The sequence below is a fragment of the Pristis pectinata genome, chromosome 9 (assembly GCF_009764475.1).
Source record: "Pristis pectinata isolate sPriPec2 chromosome 9, sPriPec2.1.pri, whole genome shotgun sequence".
NCBI lineage: Eukaryota > Metazoa > Chordata > Chondrichthyes > Rhinopristiformes > Pristidae > Pristis > Pristis pectinata.
In genome coordinates, this window is record NC_067413.1 from 37161369 (window position 1) to 37181717 (window position 20349).

General features: G+C 39.4%; 1 protein-coding gene across 6 annotated transcripts; it reads left to right on the forward strand.

Moving 5' to 3' along the window:
* Positions 1-1386: 1386 nt before the first annotated feature.
* tfap2a (transcription factor AP-2 alpha) lies at positions 1387-19535 on the forward strand. Of its 6 annotated transcripts, XM_052023689.1 has the most exons (9): positions 1387-1479; positions 5409-5507; positions 7472-7546; positions 7775-8206; positions 10650-10701; positions 12698-12929; positions 13619-13737; positions 16059-16200; positions 18017-19535. In XM_052023689.1, exons 1-9 carry the CDS (start codon positions 1447-1449, stop codon positions 18306-18308), a joined length of 1476 nt encoding a protein of 491 aa, XP_051879649.1. In that variant the 5' UTR covers positions 1387-1446; the 3' UTR covers positions 18309-19535. The 6 variants fall into 6 exon arrangements, with proteins under 6 accessions (XP_051879649.1, XP_051879651.1, XP_051879654.1 ...); XM_052023691.1 differs by lacking the exon at positions 7472-7546; XM_052023693.1 differs by lacking the exon at positions 5409-5507 and having other exon boundaries at positions 1411-1479.
* Positions 19536-20349: the final 814 nt, after the last annotated feature.

A 20349-nucleotide genomic window follows, 5' to 3' on the forward strand; every position in this document is an offset into this window, starting at 1 on the left:
ATAGACTTTTTAAAGTTGTAACAATCCATTCACCCAACATAAGCAGGCTTTGGAAATAAGTACGCCCGTATTATGAGGCTAACTTAAGGAATTTCCTTTAAAAAGTTAGAAAATAACAAAACAAAAATATCTAATTGTCTGAAATCACAAATGCACCCACTAGTCCTAATTAGATTAAGTGATTAAGGAATGGCTTTATTGTAATAGCCACGTAATCAAGATATGACACCCAGCCAAGAATGAATATTTTTTGTAAGGCGGCCACTAGTGTACCAGAAAGTAGACTTATTTTTAAAATAAAAACCAATCAGTACTAGAACACCATGAGATTAGTACAGAACAGTTTTAAAGTTAATGTAGAACACCTGCCACATGCACAATGGTTTAGGTAAAATTAGCAGCAAGGTGGAAGATTAATTTAGCTATAATGTTGTTAGTGAATATTATTTTCTCTATAATCATGTACTACTACTTATGTACGTATTACTTACAATACGGGGCCAATATCATGTTTTCATTTAAAACTGATGGTTTCAATTTCTTTATTAGATTGACTACTCTGCACTCCAAACCGCACCTCTGAACTTTCATATGCAGTTGTGTCCTACAACATAACCTAATGTTTAAATGCTGATAACATTTTGTCGAGACACTTTTTTTAAAAATGGCATAAGCAAATCCAAGCGCAAAATTGACGAGCAACAGTAATTTACACAAAATAAAGAACAGTCAACAAATTCCAACGCCAACGACCAGAAACAAAGAAAGGTGCACACGAGTTCGATTGTAGAAAGGACGTCGAAGGTCGAAGTGGATCTCAATCCGACACATGGGTCCCTTTTGTTATATTCGTACGGAGTTAACATAAGAGCGAAAAAGGAGCAAAGAGAGAGCGAAAAATAAAACGTTCCAACCACTTGTTGAAGTCGATTCCTTCCCCTCTGTGTTTTCTATCCATTTGTGGCAATCTCTGCACCTTTTGGATACGCTTTGAAACTCTTCTACCTGAGCTTTCTTTCCCTCCCCTATCATCTGAAACAGACTTCACAACACTCCTAGTAATTGAAGATGCCTTTTGCAGGTAATAATAAACTCCCCCAAATTCATTGCAGTGGAGCTCCTGCAGTCATGAATAGCTCTGTGTGTGTGTGTGTGTGTGTGTGTGTGTGTGTGTGTGTGTGTGTGTGTGTGTGTGTGTGTGTGTGTCTTGGTCAAGATGAGATCTGGTGGCTGATGGAGCTTCTGGACGCAGAGGTATATGTCTGTTGTAAATCCATCAGTGTTGAGGCAAGCTGTTAGATTCTGACATACCTGACGAGTACGCAGGCGCGGGCAGGTGGCACCCAGCATTTTATGACCAGGTGAGATGATTCTGTAGAGGTAAAAGGAGAAATTACTCAACAGTTCGCAGATCCTTTGACGACACGACGGACATCTCCAGGCAATATGTCGATACTGGGCAAAATGGGCGACTGGCAGGTATGTGGAGAATCTTATTAACTACACGGCTTGAACATTGCAACCTATGTTTCACTAGCTGCTGAAAGTTGCTCTTTAAGTAGTACCTCAGTTGTGCATACACATTTAATTAATAAATCCAAGCTCCTAGGGCGAAGTACTGGGAACTTGAAGTCCTTAAATCCAAACTTTCTACCAGTACTTATATTTACCTGGTTGACATAAGTGAGATATACTTGTAAGTAGTTTGCGGTTGAATAAGAGGAGGATTTAATTATTCCCAACAGCTCTATTCAGATAAAAACTATCTAAGTTTTAAATACATGATCTGTTAATTTTTTTTTGCTTTGGGCTGTGCAAAGACTTGCTTTTACAATATGCCCTAAACCCTTTTGCCTTTGCCTTCTGTGTTTTGCATGAATTTGTAGTCAATTTGCTCCCGACGCAGCTTTCTAGATTTGTAGAAAACGCACGATTACAGCCATGGTCATACTACAACCTGGAGCAAATTACAGTGCGATTAAAAAAACAAGAAAGATTAAGGTCTGCTTTTATATTTCATCTCAATACTTGCTTCATTTGAGTGGCATTTCATTGACCAATGCTGCTAATCTTGGACAGGTATGCCACGTTGAATAAAATGAATGTACAATTTTCTTTTATATTTTTATTCGTAATTAAGACACGTAAAAATCAATTGATATGTATTTGCAGACTAATTGCAAATCACGTACTTAATTTTAAGTTTATGAAAGACCTACATGGTAATCAATTATAGTTGTAAGGGCATAAAGCATGAGGTTTAATATTTACGCCAAACATTTGAAATTTTTAACTCTAAGTGAAACAACAATATTAGGTAAACACAATTTTGTAAAACCTATCTACACTTTACTCTCTACAAATTGTGTTAATAGTTGTGCAGCTCAAAAATTGCCCAGAATTTAAAGATTAGGATGAAATAGTGTGTCGGTGATTCCGGTCTTGAATTGAAATATTGCATTAAATGTATAAGTTTCCAAATTCGGACTGCTTAAGAGTTGGAGTTATGTGTAGTAAGTTTGAAACTTCGCAATAATCAATGACTCTTATGGTGGGACGGGATGGGAGGTGAGGGTGAGGTAGCATACTGGCGTGTAGCTTGTGGAAGTTCTTAAGAAGCGGGGGTGGGATGGGGGGGGGGGGGGAATTCTATCACCTGAAGCGAGGTAACCTCCACTTAAAAAGTTTGAGGTACGCTGATTGTTAGCATTGGTGCTAGTAACATCAGAATCTATTGAAATCTGTTTTTCCATTGAACAAACATATCAGCAGCTGCTTTTTCTTTTGTTTTCAAAGAAGACGTATTTCAATATTGTGATGTATCTACCAATGGTTTATTTAATATTTTTATATACCGGGAAACGAAAACTTATCAAAACAACCAAAACACATGCTCAGTTTAGACCAGGTGCTTCCAATGCTTTAAACATGTCACAGACTAACTGGACATTTAAAATTCCCTCTAACCTGCGCGCTTTTCAACTACATGCTTTTATAGCACAGATTTAAAGTTTTCGTGTAATAGCCAGTGTAAAATGCAACAGGTGCGCAGAGAAATCTAAGAGTAAATTTAAAACTAGTAAGGAGAGGATTTCATTGCGTGTGATCTCACTTCGGAACAGTAAAGATTTTTAACCGAATAGTCCAATGCGATTTTGTTTTCTTCCATACTGAAAATCAACGGCCTTTATTTTAACGAGGGACCCGCGCCTCCTTATGGTTAGATGCATAGATTTCCATTTAATTAAAATGACAGCAATTTGGGAGGGGAGGGGAAAGGGCGGTTCGAGTAATTTTCAGTTTTTTTAAACTCTCAAATAGTTTCACAAAAACGAGAACCAAACTATTCAGTTAAAGTTGTTTCCACTGAGCTGCAACATTGCATTTAATTATTCATTGCATTTTCATATACTAGTGCCTCAGAGGTTAATTCTATAGAAAATGAGCCGACTATTTGCACGTAAGTCCTAATGAGCTTTCCGGTAAAGAAATTATTTTCTCAAAATAATTTCGACTTTACAACAAACTAATACCATATAATAATTTATAGTCCAATATATTATTTAAGCAAAAGTAACAGGAATCAGGTAATTATACGTTCTTTAAATCAACAGGCGTTTGGTCATAGATAAATTTGCACTGCCTGATATTGCCTTGACCATTAATTATATCAAATAGATATCAGTTTTAATTCGGGTCATTTTGTTTCCTCTCGACCTGAAATAACTACAAATGCAAACATGTAATGCAAACGACAGGTCCTGAATAAATACTTAACAACTGAACGTGAGCAGGTTAAAAAAAACTTCCTAAAAATCTGAAAACGAAGTGGTACTGTTTGTAAGTGCCTTCTGAAAAACGAAAGTATTAAGAAAAGGTATATACCAGGTGAACAGAGCGTTTGTGAATGCGTTATGTTAGCTCGATAGACAAGTGATTATATTTAAAAATATATATTTAGGTCTAAGCAAAAGACTTTTACCTCGTTTTAGCCGCATTGCTGTAATTCTCGCACAAGACAAGGGTGGAAATTATTTTTCATCGGGTATCAAAGGATTTGGCCTTTTGGAGCGAGGTATCTTGAAGCGGTTGATATTTCGGGTCTTCTAATTAAAGACAATAGGTTTTGATGACATCTTTATCCCGGAGCTCCACCAAAAATGGTAATGAAGATTAACTAAAAACGACGCCTAAATCTGGCCACACAGATTACCTGCACTGAGTTTTATCCTTACACACTTTGTCACCTTGGAAGAAAGACCTTGCGTCTCAATTCATAATTCAAAGTCAATTAGCTATTTATTATGATAATAACTTCTACGTAAAACACAGCGAAACGATTTGGAAGACGGCGCTGGCTCCAAATACTTTGCTTTTAAGTCTCTGTTTATGCGTGGCCTTAAATAGCTACATAACAACCTGATTTCCACATCAATTGGTGGTAAACCCACACTTTACTCGTTGTTATTTAAAGCTGGGAAAAATCAAAGAGAGGTGAATTTCGAATGAAGTTCTCCTGAGCAGACTCACTGTTTCATAGGGATGCGACAGAAGACAGCTACGGAAAGCATCTGATTAACAATGCGTTTTAGCACCACTTCATTCCGCCGTTCTAATAGGCTGAAAGTCTCCTAGAAATAAATTGTATGGTGATAAAAACTGGATTTTCTTTACCTGCTCCATCTGAACTTCCCCGGGGAGATGATGTAAAAATAGCAAGGGTAATGAAATCGCTGTCAGTTCATAATCTATTTAAACACACCCATTGTAAAATGGATAAATGTTAAATCCATTTATTTATTAGATCACAACATGAAATGAAGTTGGCTGCTTGATGCATAAAGGAGTACAACACTAAGAGCTGCTTGAAAATACATATATTTATTACTAATGTGGAGACTTAGCAAAAATTTAAAATGCATTTCATCGAGGTTAGTTATTCTTATTAAAAAGTAAGCTATAGTACTTTAAACAATCGAGCCCCCTGTGTTTCAATACGATGATGAGTCACTTGGGAAAGTATCATCGTATACAGTAACTACTGAATCATCGTCGGTATTTCTGTTGGGGAAAGAGTTTCTGCGCATTGACACAATAGTCCATAAGTTAGGATTTAACAATTTGGGATTCCAATTCAATGTAACAAATGGCTCGATGTACATGTATAAAGTGCAGTGCACCTCACTATGTATTTATGTTGACGTCCATTACCAGTCGACAGGGCAAAGCTCTATACCTGTGTCCATTGGAGCAGTAATGCGGTTGCATGAGTGTTGGCTGGCGTTCATATGCTAATTGGGCTGTTATTAGCGAGTTACTAAAGAGCTGAGAGGCGAACTCGATCGACCATTAGAGGGAGATCTCAGAGCACATACAGAGCTCTAAACCAACACACACTCTCTATACAGGACTGTCCGCTTTCTGATACACCCAGCCAGCCACTTTTACACCAATCCATGAGAATGCTGTGGAAATTAGCGGACAATATCAAATATGAAGAGTGTGAGGTAAGAAATTTTATATTAGCTTTAAAAAAAATAAAACGCAGTTTTCAATGCACCGCCGAGGGAACAAAACATCTATACATCACATCCAACGTAAATCAAATATTGCAAAGGATTTCTTTAAGCATTAAACAATTTTCCATAAATAGATGAAGCGAAAACAAAAACTGATGCATTCACACATTCGGCTTGATAATGCAACCTCGGATTGTTCTGTGCATACGTATTGCGTGTCACTAGCTCCCGCTTGTAAACAATGCAAAAAAAAAACGAGGTTTGAGAAATCTGATCATTAGGTTTAAAAAAAAATCTGAAATACCACCGACTGATAAATCTGGCTGCAAACTTTCGTTTGTAGATATTTAAAATAAAATATTTAAAAAGGGCAGTTGGTAAACGACGGTTTCGATGTAGAAATACCATTAAAATGTTAAAAATGTTAAGTTAATCACAGTATTGCCATAAAGCAATGTAGCGAATTCTGACGTAGCTGAACTCAGTGCATGTTTTTGTAGTAAACTTCTGTAGTAAAATTTCTACCCGTCTGCATTTGTTAATAAACGTTCGTTCCCTTCCCTCCGCCCCAAACCGCCCAGTAAAAACATTGAAATCTGCACAAAAAAACCGGGTTGCCGTTATGATTAAAGGATTTGCGTAAATATGTGTGTGTACGTATGCGTGTGTGAAAGCGGCACCAGACAGTAAGGTGGTAATGGCTAAAGGCCGTGACTATACCCGGATTGAGAAAGTTGATCTGCAGAGTTTGCTAGGCAGTATTTGGGGGAGTTGGTTTTTGTAGTTGTACAGCCGGTCGAACGGGTTTACGGAGCTAGGCTGGAAGACAGCTCATTCCAGGAGCTGAGCTAGACAGTCCTTGAGTTTCACTTTCCCCCCCCCCCCTCCCCCGGAACTGAAGGCTTTTTTTTATATTTAAAAAAGTTAAAAAAAAACAGAGAGCAGAGAAAACTATGAAGGATCGGCGCGATCTTCCGGCGAAGAGAGTTAACGATCAAAGCTGAAATCCGTTTATTTGGAACTGGCTTCGAGCTGAGTTTAGACAAAAGTGGTGTTTTTCAGGATCGCTGTAGGGAGCAGCTTGCGTAGAAGTGCGTGGAAGCGAATGAGGGCTCCGGAGACTCCATAGTGTCTCTGTTGCTCCCTCTGTCTCTTAACTTTTAACCCATTGTACGATGGACCAGGCTACTAGTGACCCAAGATCAGGGCAGAACACATCTCCGGGAAAAGATCTCAAAAGGAAGAGAGCTGAGAGCCCCGGTAGCCTCTCGCCAGTCAGGAAACGAGTGCCCGCCGACATGCCTCTAGCATTCTCTGGATTTTCACACGAAAACGAGGTGCAAATTCCTTCTCGTGTCACCCTCTCTCTTTTTCTCTCTCTCGTTCCTTTCTTTCTCTATGTCTCTATCTCCATCCCTTTCCTTTCCCCCTCTCCCTCTCTCTCTCTCACTTTCGCATACCCTCGATCACTTTAAAATGTTCTCCTCTTCACTGTGATTCGTCAGACCCAGCGGTGTGTCCCCCTCTTCTCTCTCTCTCCCTCTCTCTCTCTGATTAGATACACTGAATCTTTATTCAATGGACGTCATTTATAACAGACACAGCCTTCAGTTGCTTCCTCGCTTCACGCTTGATTTCCGACCATTCTTCCCTTATTAAGTATTCGTGTAATATTAATAGTCATGAATATTTGCTATTATGTGCGGACTTGAAGCCGCTGCTCCTCGTTAGTGGAGGAGAGAGAGGAAAAAGTTTGAAAAAAAATCTATCGACGTGACGCCCTGAAACTAGACACAAATGTGATTTTTTTTAAATGTGTGTTATTCCCAATGAAGACATTTTTCAAGTGCTGATGGATTCCGCTCCCTTGTTCCTGCATGTGACTTCCCGGCGTTGTGCTCGTGTTGTAGTTGTATAGTACTGGACTGTTTTTTTCCAATTTTCCACTCTAGGTCTCTCTCTTTTTTCCCCCTGACGAGCTCAGATCAGACTGTCCGCAGATGTTAGTGCACAGTTTCTCGGCTATGGTGAGTTACAGTGAGATGCCACTAGATTTAAACCAACCCCAACTGGTAGCACTTTCGATTTTGAACCCTGTGGAATAATATTTTGCTGAATTCGCCCCCCACTTACCACGTATTCCTGTTACGGTTAAAACTTGTGATTGCAAAGATGCAAACAGAACGAATGTGCATAGCCAGCAATGATTTTTGAAATTGTTTTTAATGCCATCTTAATGTCTGATTTCGTTGCAGGATCGACACGATGGAACCAGTAATGGGACTCCACGTTTGCCCCAGTTAGGGACAGTCAGCCAGTCTCCATATCCGACCGCCCCGCCGCTGTCTCACACCCCTAACACGGATTTCCAGCCACCTTACTTCCCTCCACCGTACCAACCCATCTACCCGCAATCGCAGGACCCTTATTCCCATGTGAACGACCCGTACTCGCTCAACTCTCTGCACCCGCAGCCGCAGCCGCAGCACCCGACCTGGCCGCAGAGACAGAACCAAGAAGCCGGCATCCTGCACCAACACCGCGCTCTGCCGCAGCTGGCTGGCTTGGACCCACGGAGAGACTACCGGCGGCCTGAGGTCCTACTACACAGCACCCACGGACTCGATTCCGGCCTTGGAGATTCATTACCCATCCACAGCATCGCACACGCCATCGAGGATGTACAGGTAACTTCTTAGCAGCCCATGGGAGTTTTATTGTATATTTCATTTCAACCCCCTCCCAATTTCTCCCCCTCCCCCCCCCCCCCGCTGTTTAATGAGATATTTTCAAATCTGAGAGGGCGTTTCCTCCCCCCTAGTTTTGCTTTGGCGAAGAATTGATCTTCAGTTAGAATTTCAAAGTGAAGTCAAACCATTTGGAGAGCTGTTTTATATCTGGTTATAAGACAGCATAAATCCAACAAAAATGCAGTAAGAATACTCCATAACACATTTGCTACTATGCATTAAATACAAACAGATCATTATTTTCAATAGCCAAAATAGATATTTATGTTCTTCATTTAATTAAATTGAACGTTCCCGTTTTAACTTTTTGTTTGCAATTTGTAAACAATTAGCTCCCACCAGAGTACAGAGTACTGTGTGTCTTAGTCAATCTTTCAACTTGGCAGTAAAGATTTATTTCAATCTGTACTTTCTGGAATGCTTCATAGATGAGAAATATGTATTTTTAAATCGTTCTGAAGATGCTTTAATTCCCCCTCTCCCGAGAAAAGAAGGGACGTTTTATTACTTGCACTTATGTACTAGAGCTAAATTCATCTCCTTTGCTCATTGTGGGGTTATTATTATGGTGCATGTAAAAATACAAAGGGCATATGCTTGCATTGTGTTAAATTGACCATTATTCAGTGAAGAGGGAAATTGAATTCCCAGGTTATATCACAATATGAATTTCTACCTTCAATGATAATCTGAAATATTTATAAGTAGATATTGCTTATCTTGCAAACAAAAGACGCGTAAAATGAAAACCAACCGCCCTGTTGGTCGGCTTAGTTTGAGGCAATGTTTTGTTTCGAAACACTACTTTTAATTTCGTTTAACAAAAATGCAGATCTCAAAGCTCTCGTAAAATATTCATAAGCAAGAAACCATCATGCATTCACTTCCAAACAAATACTCATTATGAATGCTTAGTGCGATTGAAAGCTGTTCAACATTCCACTTAATACCTGCGGCCATACTTTGCTTAAATGTGACTGGCTCTTTAACACACATACGCGCGCGCACACACACAAACAAAAATCTGCTGTAAACAAGCCTAAAATACAGCTTTAACTGTATGATATGCGGTCTCGCTACTCTGGGAGAACATTTAACAATAAAATCATAATAGGTTGCTAAAAAAAGTAGAAGAGGAAAATCGGAAAAAAATAATGTAAATGGTTCAGCTTATTTTGGTGTGAGTGTGTTTGTGTGAATCAGGAATTAAAAAGTCCTCACTATGGTGAAATATTGTCCAGTATTTGTATTTCAGTGTTGTAGGGGAGCTTCCCGCTTTGGAGTGTAATTATTATAATGAAACCTCTTTAACACTCTGGTGTCAATTCTTCAGACTGTCAAAGTGGTGCCAATTTTATACATTTTTGTAGTTAGACCAGCGATTAGCGCCTTTAGCCACGATTAACGGGGATATATATTCTTTTCTAAACCTTTTAAAGTATATAGACTCCTGGATTATAAACCTTTTAAGCAAAGCGGCTCCTAGATTTTTTTTTACAAAAAGCACAGAATCTCAATTGGTCGAGCCACGCTGTTGATCATTTTCGATGGATGGTTAATAGAGACAGTTCCAGCGTTGATTTTAAGAAATAATTTAAAACTAAACCTGCTTAAATTAAAAAAAATACAATTGGGGCAGGTTGCATGTGTCTGAACCGCAGTTTGAAAAAAAAACAAAATGAGGAGTCTGGAGATAATGTAGTGGGAAGCTGGAGATGGAGGTTGCAATAATAAATAACAAAGGGGGAGAATCAAAGCTGAATGAATGATGCTAGGTCGGTTCCTGAGATTGCAGCGGCGATTTGGAAGTGACTGGTATTTGTAAATGAACTGGCTGTTCTGCGGAGATTGCCAATCGCTCAGTCTCGGTAGAATTCGTGTCAAATTGGCAAACATATTCCGGCACTGTATTGCATGTCGATGTTGCAATGAGCAGATTTGCTCTCACTTAATGGTCCCCATAACTAATAAAAGCTGAGGACAAATGCATTTCTGGGGGAAAAGTACTGGTGGGGTTGGGCAGTGTATCGATGTACAACCCAGCCCTCCCCAACCCCCCCCCCCCACACACACACATACATTTTACCTCACAAAGGGAAATTATCAAACAAACAATTCTCAGAACTCCAGCCTTTTACCAAACACATAAAAATACTACAACGAATATCAAAATGATGTATTGAACAGGAAACGGGAATTATCATGCTGTGGTTAATGCACGCATTATCATATTTATTCAGAGGAATGTGCCAGGCACTGGGTGGATTTTAACAACTTCTAACGTGACTCAGTTTCATGCACTTCCTGCCATGGCAAAGACTGTCCACCGTCTTTATTTCCACAATTTTATAGTAATATTATTTTAAAAATTCCATTTCAGCATGTTGATGACCAAGGCATTAACATCCAGGACCACACCGTTATTAAAAAAGGCAAGTTCTATTTATTTTTCTTTCAAATCCAACGCTTTTGTACAGACGTTGACAGAGGCCAACTGCTTTATTGGAGTTTTGTTGTAATGCAGCGACTAATGACAAACCAGGGAATGGAGACAATTAAGAGAAAGAGAGATACGATGGGACGCTACATAACCCTTGGCTGTTTAAATTTTGGTGCAGCGGGAACGCTCACAGAAAATAACCACGTTGGTGTGGATTTAAGGAATTCTTTACAGTTGTGCTCCTTTAATGAGCAAAGGAATTAGGGAGCATATAAATCAAACCAAATGCCCGAACTTGCAGAAGCAATTATACTGTCGATTGGCGTTACATGCTTTTGAGGGTCTGGTTAGTCATGTGCGTTTGGACATGTATTTATTTCTGTGGAGCTTTGCTTGGGCAGTATGCATTCTTAGCCTAGTCTTCATAAAGAGCCGCCTGCTTCCCTTGCTAAGATGCTTATTGAGATGTTGCTGTAGAAATGATTTGATTCGAATTGGGGTTGCATGCAATAGTGCGTTTGTGCACATTAATTCGTAAAACTGCAGTCTACGATTAAATGGTTTAAGTTTCATCTTTCTGCTTCTCCAGGTTTTGTCACGTCAAATTACATGTGCAAGGGATAAATCTTAAGAGATGCTCTTTCCACGTCAACATGATAATTGGCTCTTTTATTAGTAATCTCAAGAGTTCGTTTAACTCCTATTGTCTCTGTTAGCCTCCCCAGAGCTATTAATGTCACAAGTGATCTATCCGGAACTAGGAACTCGACGCCTTCAAAGATCTAGAGTAGATTTCCAGTGGCATAAAGAGAGCCCCTAAGCAGTGCAGTTGATTGCGTTGCAAAGGTGCTTTTTTATGGGGGAGACGTGTAAATGCAGTGTAGATCTCTAGCCTACATTTTTAGACAGTCAGGCAATAAAAAAAATGAACTATATTGTTGCACTGGTTCGTTCTCCAGAGTGAAGGAGAAATTTGGTGGATGCATTGCATTGTTTAGTCTAATTCGGCTCTGTTGATCAGAATTCCACAATTGTTCATTTTTATTCCGGACGCTTAGAAGAGCCCATTGACTGAATGCAGGTTGTTTCGCGAAAACGGCTACATTAATTTCTTGCCAATTACATCTTTTTTTTGTTGTTGTTGTTGCAATGAGCTGATAAATTGAGGTTAGAAGTTGATCTGCTGATGTTCCGGTATGTGTCGGTCCGTTTAGCCGACAGAAGCAATAATAATTCCTCCCGTGCTGAGTGTTGTAGGATGCAAGTCCAGATGCAGACTGCAACGGAATTGAAATGCTATTAGAATAAAACAGTATAAAAGCAGCTAGCGCGCCTTGCTTACATTATTGCAAAATAAATGCTTCGAAATTAATTTAACAAATAATTCTAAACACAAATAAGGACGGAGCACATTTTAAAACAGTGTTAGCGATTTAAGCGTGTGACACGGATATATTAGAATATGAGTTCATTCTTGACTTGCCAAACAAGGAATCTATTTATGTTGTGTTGAATCACAGGAGTATTTTTTCTATTACACAATGGAAATGACTTTACTGTGATATTGACACGTTTCGAAATTGGCCTTGGCAGCAAAATGCAGTTAGCAAGCTAACTTTGGAAAGAATGTGCATATAATAAAGACGTGGTTCACTTCAATTTGGTCTGAACGCTCAACTGATCAGGTTTCATTTTATGTTTGTCTTAAAATATACAATCTAAAAGTACAATTCTGTTCAGGCGACATTGCATTAATGTGCACAGCGGATGCTGCTTCTGATGACAGTGTGTCCCATGAATAAGACAAAGGCCTGATACACTCTTATATAAAATCTAATTCGCCGCGTGCAGACAAACTTACAGAGAGGTTGGAGTTGTAGGGTTAGTGGGGACCAACACTGCGGAGAGTTGTAAAGTCACCTTTTTGTTACTTTATGCATTGTTAGCCATGGGGTGGGTTACTGATCTGTATGATACTTCTCTTTCAGGTCCCATGTCCCTATCCAAGTCACACAGTGGGGCTGTCACCTCGATCTCAGTTAATAAGGACGGGCTCTTTGGAGGGGTTGCGAACCCAAACGAGGTGTTCTGTTCAGTTCCGGGTCGCCTCTCCCTCCTCAGTTCAACATCAAAGTACAAGGTGACGGTGGCGGAAGTGCAGAGACGCCTCTCTCCGCCTGAGTGTCTCAATGCTTCGTTACTGGGCGGAGTGCTGAGGAGGTGAGGGCTATTGGGCATCTTCCTAACCAGCTCAACTTGGTGAAAACACAAGACTGCACACACAACAGGGAAAATCTCATAGATTTCACAGTTAAAATATTTCAGCAATGTTGCCATTCTTTATTTTTCGCCTTTTGCTAATTATTTTTAATTCCAACAACCACAATTACATTTTGATAATACTTGCAAAGCATATTGTCTTTTTTCTTGCATCTGTGCACACAGACACAAATGCTCTGTTGCACCGAACTGATCAATAGTTTGAAAAGCAGCCACTCGTTACTGAAATAAATTAAGACCAGCACATACTTCCATGAACAACTTTACACATATATTTTAACAGTGTTAAGTATAATTGTTATATACAGCTTTGCACAGAATTTACTAAAGCCGTTTCACACTTTCGATGACACGAGATGGATCCGCTAGAACAGTTTTATCAAATCATTTCAAAAAATCGAATACAGAAAGTTTTTAGAATTTCAAAGGTGTGCATTAAAATGAAAAGTATTTTTGGAATCACAGATTTGTTTGAAAACTGCTTTGTAATTCCCAAGTGAGCATGTTTCAATTTTTATTTGCAGCGAGAGTCTTAACACTTTAGAATAATACGTATAAAGACTTTAGTTACAGGATGTGTATGCAGTTGCAATTTAACCAAAAGCTCCCCTCTATTTTTTTTGTAATAGAGCGAAATCTAAAAATGGAGGACGATCATTAAGAGAAAAATTAGACAAAATTGGATTAAATTTACCAGCCGGTAGACGCAAAGCTGCCAATGTAACGCTATTAACATCACTTGTTGAGGGTAAGTGGATTTTATTGCATTTCCTTATTAAGGATAAAGGCACAGTGTTAACTTGGGATGTTTGTGGAGGGAGCGGGAAATTTTGTTTTTGTGGGACCACGTGCCCTTATGTAATCCGCACCGGCATACAGCATTCATTGCCTTGTGTTAACCCTTCAAAGTGCCGACAGAAAAGAAGGAAAAGTAACAAGAGTCCGCTTTAGTACCGAACATTGCAACGATTGTCTTAGAATGTATACAGTAAGTTTCCGCCGGAGTTATTAGAAGAGTGAAGAGGGGGCCTGAGATCACCAGATGTGGTTAGAGGATGTGCTCCGTGTGTTGAGGGAGTGTAGGAAGATTGCAAATCGCTTTTTTTTTCGCGGGTCGGGGGTGTAGAGAAGGTGGTGCGTGGATGGATTGCTTTGTGCATTTGGTATAATGCCTGAAGTAACATCATGCGAATGAAGTGCTAATGATGGACCCAAAGTCAACGGTCTGCCTTCATATTGTCTCCAGGACTGTTGAGCTACAAAATATGATGCAGCACAGAGGCTATAGAAAATATTTTAATTTACCTGGTTTGGAGAGTGAGATAATCAACGGATTATCCCAATCCATTATTTGGTTAGAGGATAAATCCAAACCTTACGACTTAGTATTTTCCTCGTTGGATGTATAAAAAACAGACTTAAGAGTGAAAAGCGTTTGTGTATCTGTTTATAATTGATGTTCATTGTGCCCAGGGTCTAGGTTGTAATATGGTTACAATAGACCAGTGTGTCAGGATAGTATGGAGAGAGGTTCTTAAAGAAAATCATTAATCTGATTATGGTTCTGGGTTATAATTAGCCAGGAGTGGATTCACGCGTAGATGGTTTGCTGATGAATGTGTGACCAGTTGGATTTCTAAGGGCCAGGCTGTTGGACTGTGTCCTGTTGTTATTGTTTATGATCTGTTCCATTTTATGGAAACGAGTTACTGGACTGTGCCTTTGAAGCACTAATTGGCGCATGCGTCCTTCCGGTGCTGGCTAATAGCAGGAAGCCCTGCAGTAAAACCCAACTGGTTCAGGAAATTAAAACCAAAGGCTTTGAAATCAACAAAAAGACAGGGTTCTAGAGACTGATGTACCCGAGCTGTTTAAGAGAAACTGACAAATATGTGTTTGTTGTTTGCAAGTTCTTCTTTTTCCAAAGTGTTTAGTCTGCAGTCGCGGGGAACCGTATATTATTTTAACATTGTATCGACTAACTAATTGTAATGATAAAAACATGGTAAATCGTCCGGAATGTTGATTATTTATGGTGCATTGCATCGAACGGCACGTGCATTTGATTTCAATCATGTTTTCTTTTAACCAAGCGGATTTGTTATATTTTTGCCTGGTCAATGAACTGCTTCTATTTTTTTTAAGTGTAGTTAAACTGCAGTTCGTCTACAGGCAGTCTTTTTTTTACAATCGACAGAAGTTCAGACATATCCACACACGACTCATCCTTTTATGAAGTGCCGTCTAAAGCCAGTCTGGGTCACGAGAACCATACCGCTGTAATGTTTATGAGCCAACATGTGAAAAATCACAAACGGCCATTTCTGCCCGGTATAACTACAATATGCTTTGTTGTGTAGTTGCTTTGGGTTTACGGAACACAGGCTGTGTGCGAGAGGATGTTGCATAGACATGGTTTGAACTGGCACTGAATGTATGACAACAAAAGAGATATTGTCAATTTATTTGATATCCTATCCAGTTCACTATTTAGCTCCTCGTAATGTCGTTAAATGACTCACTGAAGCTTTCCAAGTTTTTTTTATTGCATGCTTCAAATATTTAGTTTGTGACAAATGGCATTATGAAGGTTCCAGCAGGGTAGTTCTGAACTATTCCTTACATTAAGATGCTGAAAGAAGCTGGACTGTAGTGTAGGGATGTTAGTTATAGTGCACGCAATCTAAATATTTAAAGAGACACTTCCATTTTTTTCTGCTGCATTGTACCAATGGTAAAAAGATCATTTCAAACAAATCTGCAAACAACTTAATATGTGTCTTCTTTATGTAAGTCCTGTCATTAAAGTTAATCGTCTTAATATGCAGCTCCAACCAAATTTCAATAATGCGAGTAAAAAGGCAGCTACCTTTTACAGGGTCATAAAATGAGCTTTGAAGCACTTTAAATGTAATATGTAAAACAATTCTATTAAACATTTGGAGAGCGGTCGCTGCCATTAGTTTGCATGTCGTATCAGTCTACCATCATTAGAATCAATTGCAATGTTAACATTGGGTTTAAAGGATCGACCTACATTTTGCACATGTCATTCATTTCCATGCCCAGGTGAAGCCGTGCACCTTGCCCGGGATTTTGGTTACGTTTGCGAAACGGAGTTCCCAGCCAAAGCAATAGCCGAGTACGTCAACCGACAACACTCCGATCCCAACGAGCAAGTGACGCGCAAAAACATGTTACTGGCAACAAAGTGAGTCCATTTTTAAATGAAAACTTCAACAGCCGCCCACCACCACCCCCCCCCCCCCCCCCCCCCCCCCCCCCCAACCTCCCCGTCTGTATTCTGGTCTGCAGTGAAGTTCTGGGAATATAGGTTGCAAGAACTGCTTGGGTTTGGATGGGTTCAAAATCGGGCAATAGGAATATTCCGAATATACCCACTTGGGTTCTGGCAAGTGCAGAGAAATATAAGATAAAAGGCAAAAGGTTTAGGAGTAGGTTGTGAATCAGTAGTCGATAACAGCCTAAACCCTCACACCTGGTACTTGTGGTGTTATCATCAGTATTAATTTTATGACCTCCTGCTATCAGTAGCAGCGCCGCCTCACTTGGCATCCAATGCTTTCACTGTTAAGAGCACATGAACCACCGTCATTTTGTGAAGTCACATATCAGATGGAGTTATTTAAGCCGTAATATTTTCTCAGCGGTTAATAAGCATTATTTAGCATTTGTGTACAGCGGAACTGCTTGGATGAAAAGGCACGTGTGAAAAGTAAATTATCCGTGCTGAAATGTTGGAGGAAATTTCCAGGCTTGTTTTCTAGCCTTTAATTAAGAATTTGAAATGTCACCGAAGGGCATTGCGGTGTATAGGTATTGGGAGGTTGGTGGAGCAATTTGTATCGATGGTTACACTCCCAGTGAAGTAAGCATTCTTTCAGAAGGTGTGAGATTTTACCACTTCAGGTTTAGAAATATATTTTGCTTAGTTCCGAAGAGGCTTTGAAAATTGATTCAGCACATTAAACGATATAGAATTCCAAATATTAGCTGAATTAGCAGATCTAATGAAAGCTACACCCTCACTCACATTCAGACATGTATACATGTGCGCGCGCGCACACAGAGGAATATTCATCGGCGCGCACGCACACATGAGGCATGACTTGAGCCATATGTATTATAGTGATTATTTTATACACATTAATTAATCTGATTTTTCTAAGACTGTAGCGCTGGAAGACAATATAGTTGTTACTGCCCTCTGCATTCCGTTATGTTAATGTGAATTTATTGTACCAATTTGTCATCTAACAGTATTTTACATGGGGTGCACACAGTATATTTAGAACCTCAACATAGAAACACAGATCAGCTCTAACTTCAGAGAAGCACTAAGTGAAAACTAAATGGTCAGATATTTGCTTTCCCTTATTGGCCTACCAAACTTCAACGGGCTTTGGTGTATTAGAATACATTGTATATCAAAATCTTTTTAGTTTAACTTCTGAAAATTAGTTTCTATGCACTGAGAAAACGCTCGAACTACTGATAACTTATACTAAAATGTGCACTCCAACTTTCTTGAGATTGTTTCAAAAGATTGCGTAGCAAGAATTTATAATGATGTACAACTAATTAATACGAATAATCGGGATCGATTTAATGTTAACATACCCATTTAAAAGAATAATCGACCATTGATCCACTCAAGAAGAGCAGGCAGTATCAAGAAAGTGTCTGCTGTAGGTAAATCTGAAGGAATCTTCTCTGTGAAGCTGCCCATTATTATTCAGGACAATCATATATTCCTATGTAGTGGCCTTTGAAGCAGAAGCCTTTCAAAGGTGGTCTTATGTTAGGCCATTTGTTAACTCCCTACCTGTGCCATGTTTGTCGGTGAAGAAGGGCGAAGCACTTGAAAGTTAACTCGAGTACGGTTCCAGAAAAAGTGCTGAATAAAAGTTGTTGCCCTTCCAATCCTCCACCCATCCCCTCCCCACTCTTCTACCCCGGAGAGATGCTGTACCTTGAACATTACAACCTGTTATCTTAATTTTCAGACAAATCTGCAAAGAGTTTACAGACTTGCTGACACAAGACCGATCTCCTTTGGGGAACTCACGACCTGCCCCGATCTTGGAGCCTGGTATTCAGAGCTGCCTGACTCACTTCAGTCTAATCACACACGGCTTCGGGAGTCCGGCTCTGTGCGCTGCTATAACCGCCTTACAGAACTATCTCACCGAAGCACTCAAAGCCATGGACAAAATGTACATGAACAATACTCCCAACAACCACACGGGTGAAAATCCCAGTAAAAGCGGAGACAAGGACGAGAAACACAGAAAGTAGTTGGATAGCAAACTACAATTTCCTAAAGAAACAAAACATTTAAAAGTTGTCATATAGGTGTGACTGTTTCCCTCTCAACCTGGAACTCGGAGCCTTAGCGAGCAGAAAAGGCGATGAAGAACTTTGAACTGCTTTTTGAGAGAGAGAAAAAAGACGAGAAGTTTCTAAAACTTTTTACCGAGTTAAACCTTCATCGGACTGCATCTTGATTGACATACCCCGTTGTTTAAGTCTATTAAGATTGTAGTCACAATCATTTAAAGAAGGTAACGAAAGCACATTTTATCAGTATTGTAAGTAAACTCGAGCAGTTCTTCTGTCATTACCATCGTTGTTGACAAAATGAAATCCTCTGAGGTATTGGTCAATTTAAACATCTATTGCAACTTGCAGTTCACGGTATAATAAGGGAAACAATGTTCATGTATGTATATATTTATTTATGCGTAATTTAATGGGAATTGTAAATATGGTGCGTCTGTTTAAGCCTTTATTTTATTTATCTGGTGATATCGTTTACCTCCTGTAAGTGGGTTTTAATCTTCATCACATACAGTAGATCTTTCCGTGATTTTATGGTACTGACTTAGAAAGATATTGGGGAAACCCTGGGAAACACATTTTAGCCCTCTGTAGCATGTTGTGGCGATAAGCAGTTGAGCAAAATCCAAGGTGGGGGGGGGGGGGCGGGGGGAGAAACGAGTTTTATATGATAAGCATCGAATTTAGTTTATAATACCACAGAAATACGAATTTAAGAATAATACCTAATTTTTTTTAAAAAAGCATCTGTGATGTTTTTTTTGTGTTTTAAAATATCCCATGTGTTGTGACAAAGGAATTATCTGACACCATGTCTTCTTTCCCTACTGAAAAAAACCAGAGCAATAAACTGATATTGTCTATAGAACGGTTTAGTATTTTATTGTTGAACTGACAGCATTTGGGACGAGCTGATATCTTGTATGACCGGTGGCTAAATTGGAAACAGTTTTTAGCTGTATTATATAGAGTTGTGTTGGCAATAGTTTACATGCCTGTCGATGTATCATAGTCCTTTGTTACCCAGATAAATAAATATTTGATACGCTTTATGTCGATTTTTTTTTATTCAGTGGCTCTGTTTTGCCCAGGCGTATTTTTACTTGGCAGTATTTTCCTGCAGCCTTTCTGTATGGCTTGCAGTAATTGGGTTTAACTCTCCCTTGGCAATTGCTCCCCCGCAATAAGCAGCTGAACCCATTGTTTCCCTCAAGTATAATAAAAAAAAACTTGAACTTCAAGTTAGAGTTGAACAGGCTTGCTCTGGTAGTTTATTGAGTCGTAATCAAAATAAATGATAAAAAGGTGGCGGTATTGGGTTGGGAGGGTGGGGGGGGGGGTGAGGGTCGTGGATTGGTGGGGGCGGAGGCGGGTGGGGGTGGAGAGGGGAGTGTATTGCTCAGGTCTTCAGTGCCCTGAAATAATGTACCTAATGATGTGACAAGTCACTAAATAAACCTCGCAGATTTTCATGATACTGTGGTTATAAAATATCGATCTGCTGTTTAACTGGTTAGCACTCTGTTTTCTCAATGGCAGGGATTTTTATTTGGATAATGATAATCATTTTAATATTTTCTAGCGGATTTCCAGGGAGACGTGTTGAGAAAAACTGCATATTGTTTACTGTCTGCTTTAATAAGTCGATCGTCCTACTAACTCCCCCCCCCACCCTCCAGATCCAATGCGTGAGGTATTTTTCATTGCTGTAGTACAGTGCAGCCAATAGATTTAAAACAATAAGGTTGAAAGCGACATTACCCTTTTTATATTGCATTTTTACAGGCTTGATGATTCGTGAATAAAGTAATGTGCGTGCCATACACACAATAATTCCTCAGCTAAGACATGGAATAAATCTGTGAGATAAGAGAAGTTTAATATATAGTTTATAATAAGGTCGTTTGGTTCTTGTTGACTGCAATGTTTAAGTCTTTGTCAAATGCAATTCAGTTTTACGGTATATTATACACACGGATATTCTTAGCTAGATAAACCT

Coding starts and splice junctions, on each gene's coding strand:
- tfap2a (XM_052023688.1), top strand. CDS start 6,695: ATGGACCAGGCTACTAGTGACCCAAGATCAGGGCAGAACACATCTCCG. Junction 6,857..7,471: donor GATTTTCACACGAAAACGAG/GTGCAAATTCCT, acceptor TTTCCACTCTAG/GTCTCTCTCTTTTTTCCCCC. Junction 13,738..16,058: donor ATTAACATCACTTGTTGAGG/GTAAGTGGATTT, acceptor TTCCATGCCCAG/GTGAAGCCGTGCACCTTGCC.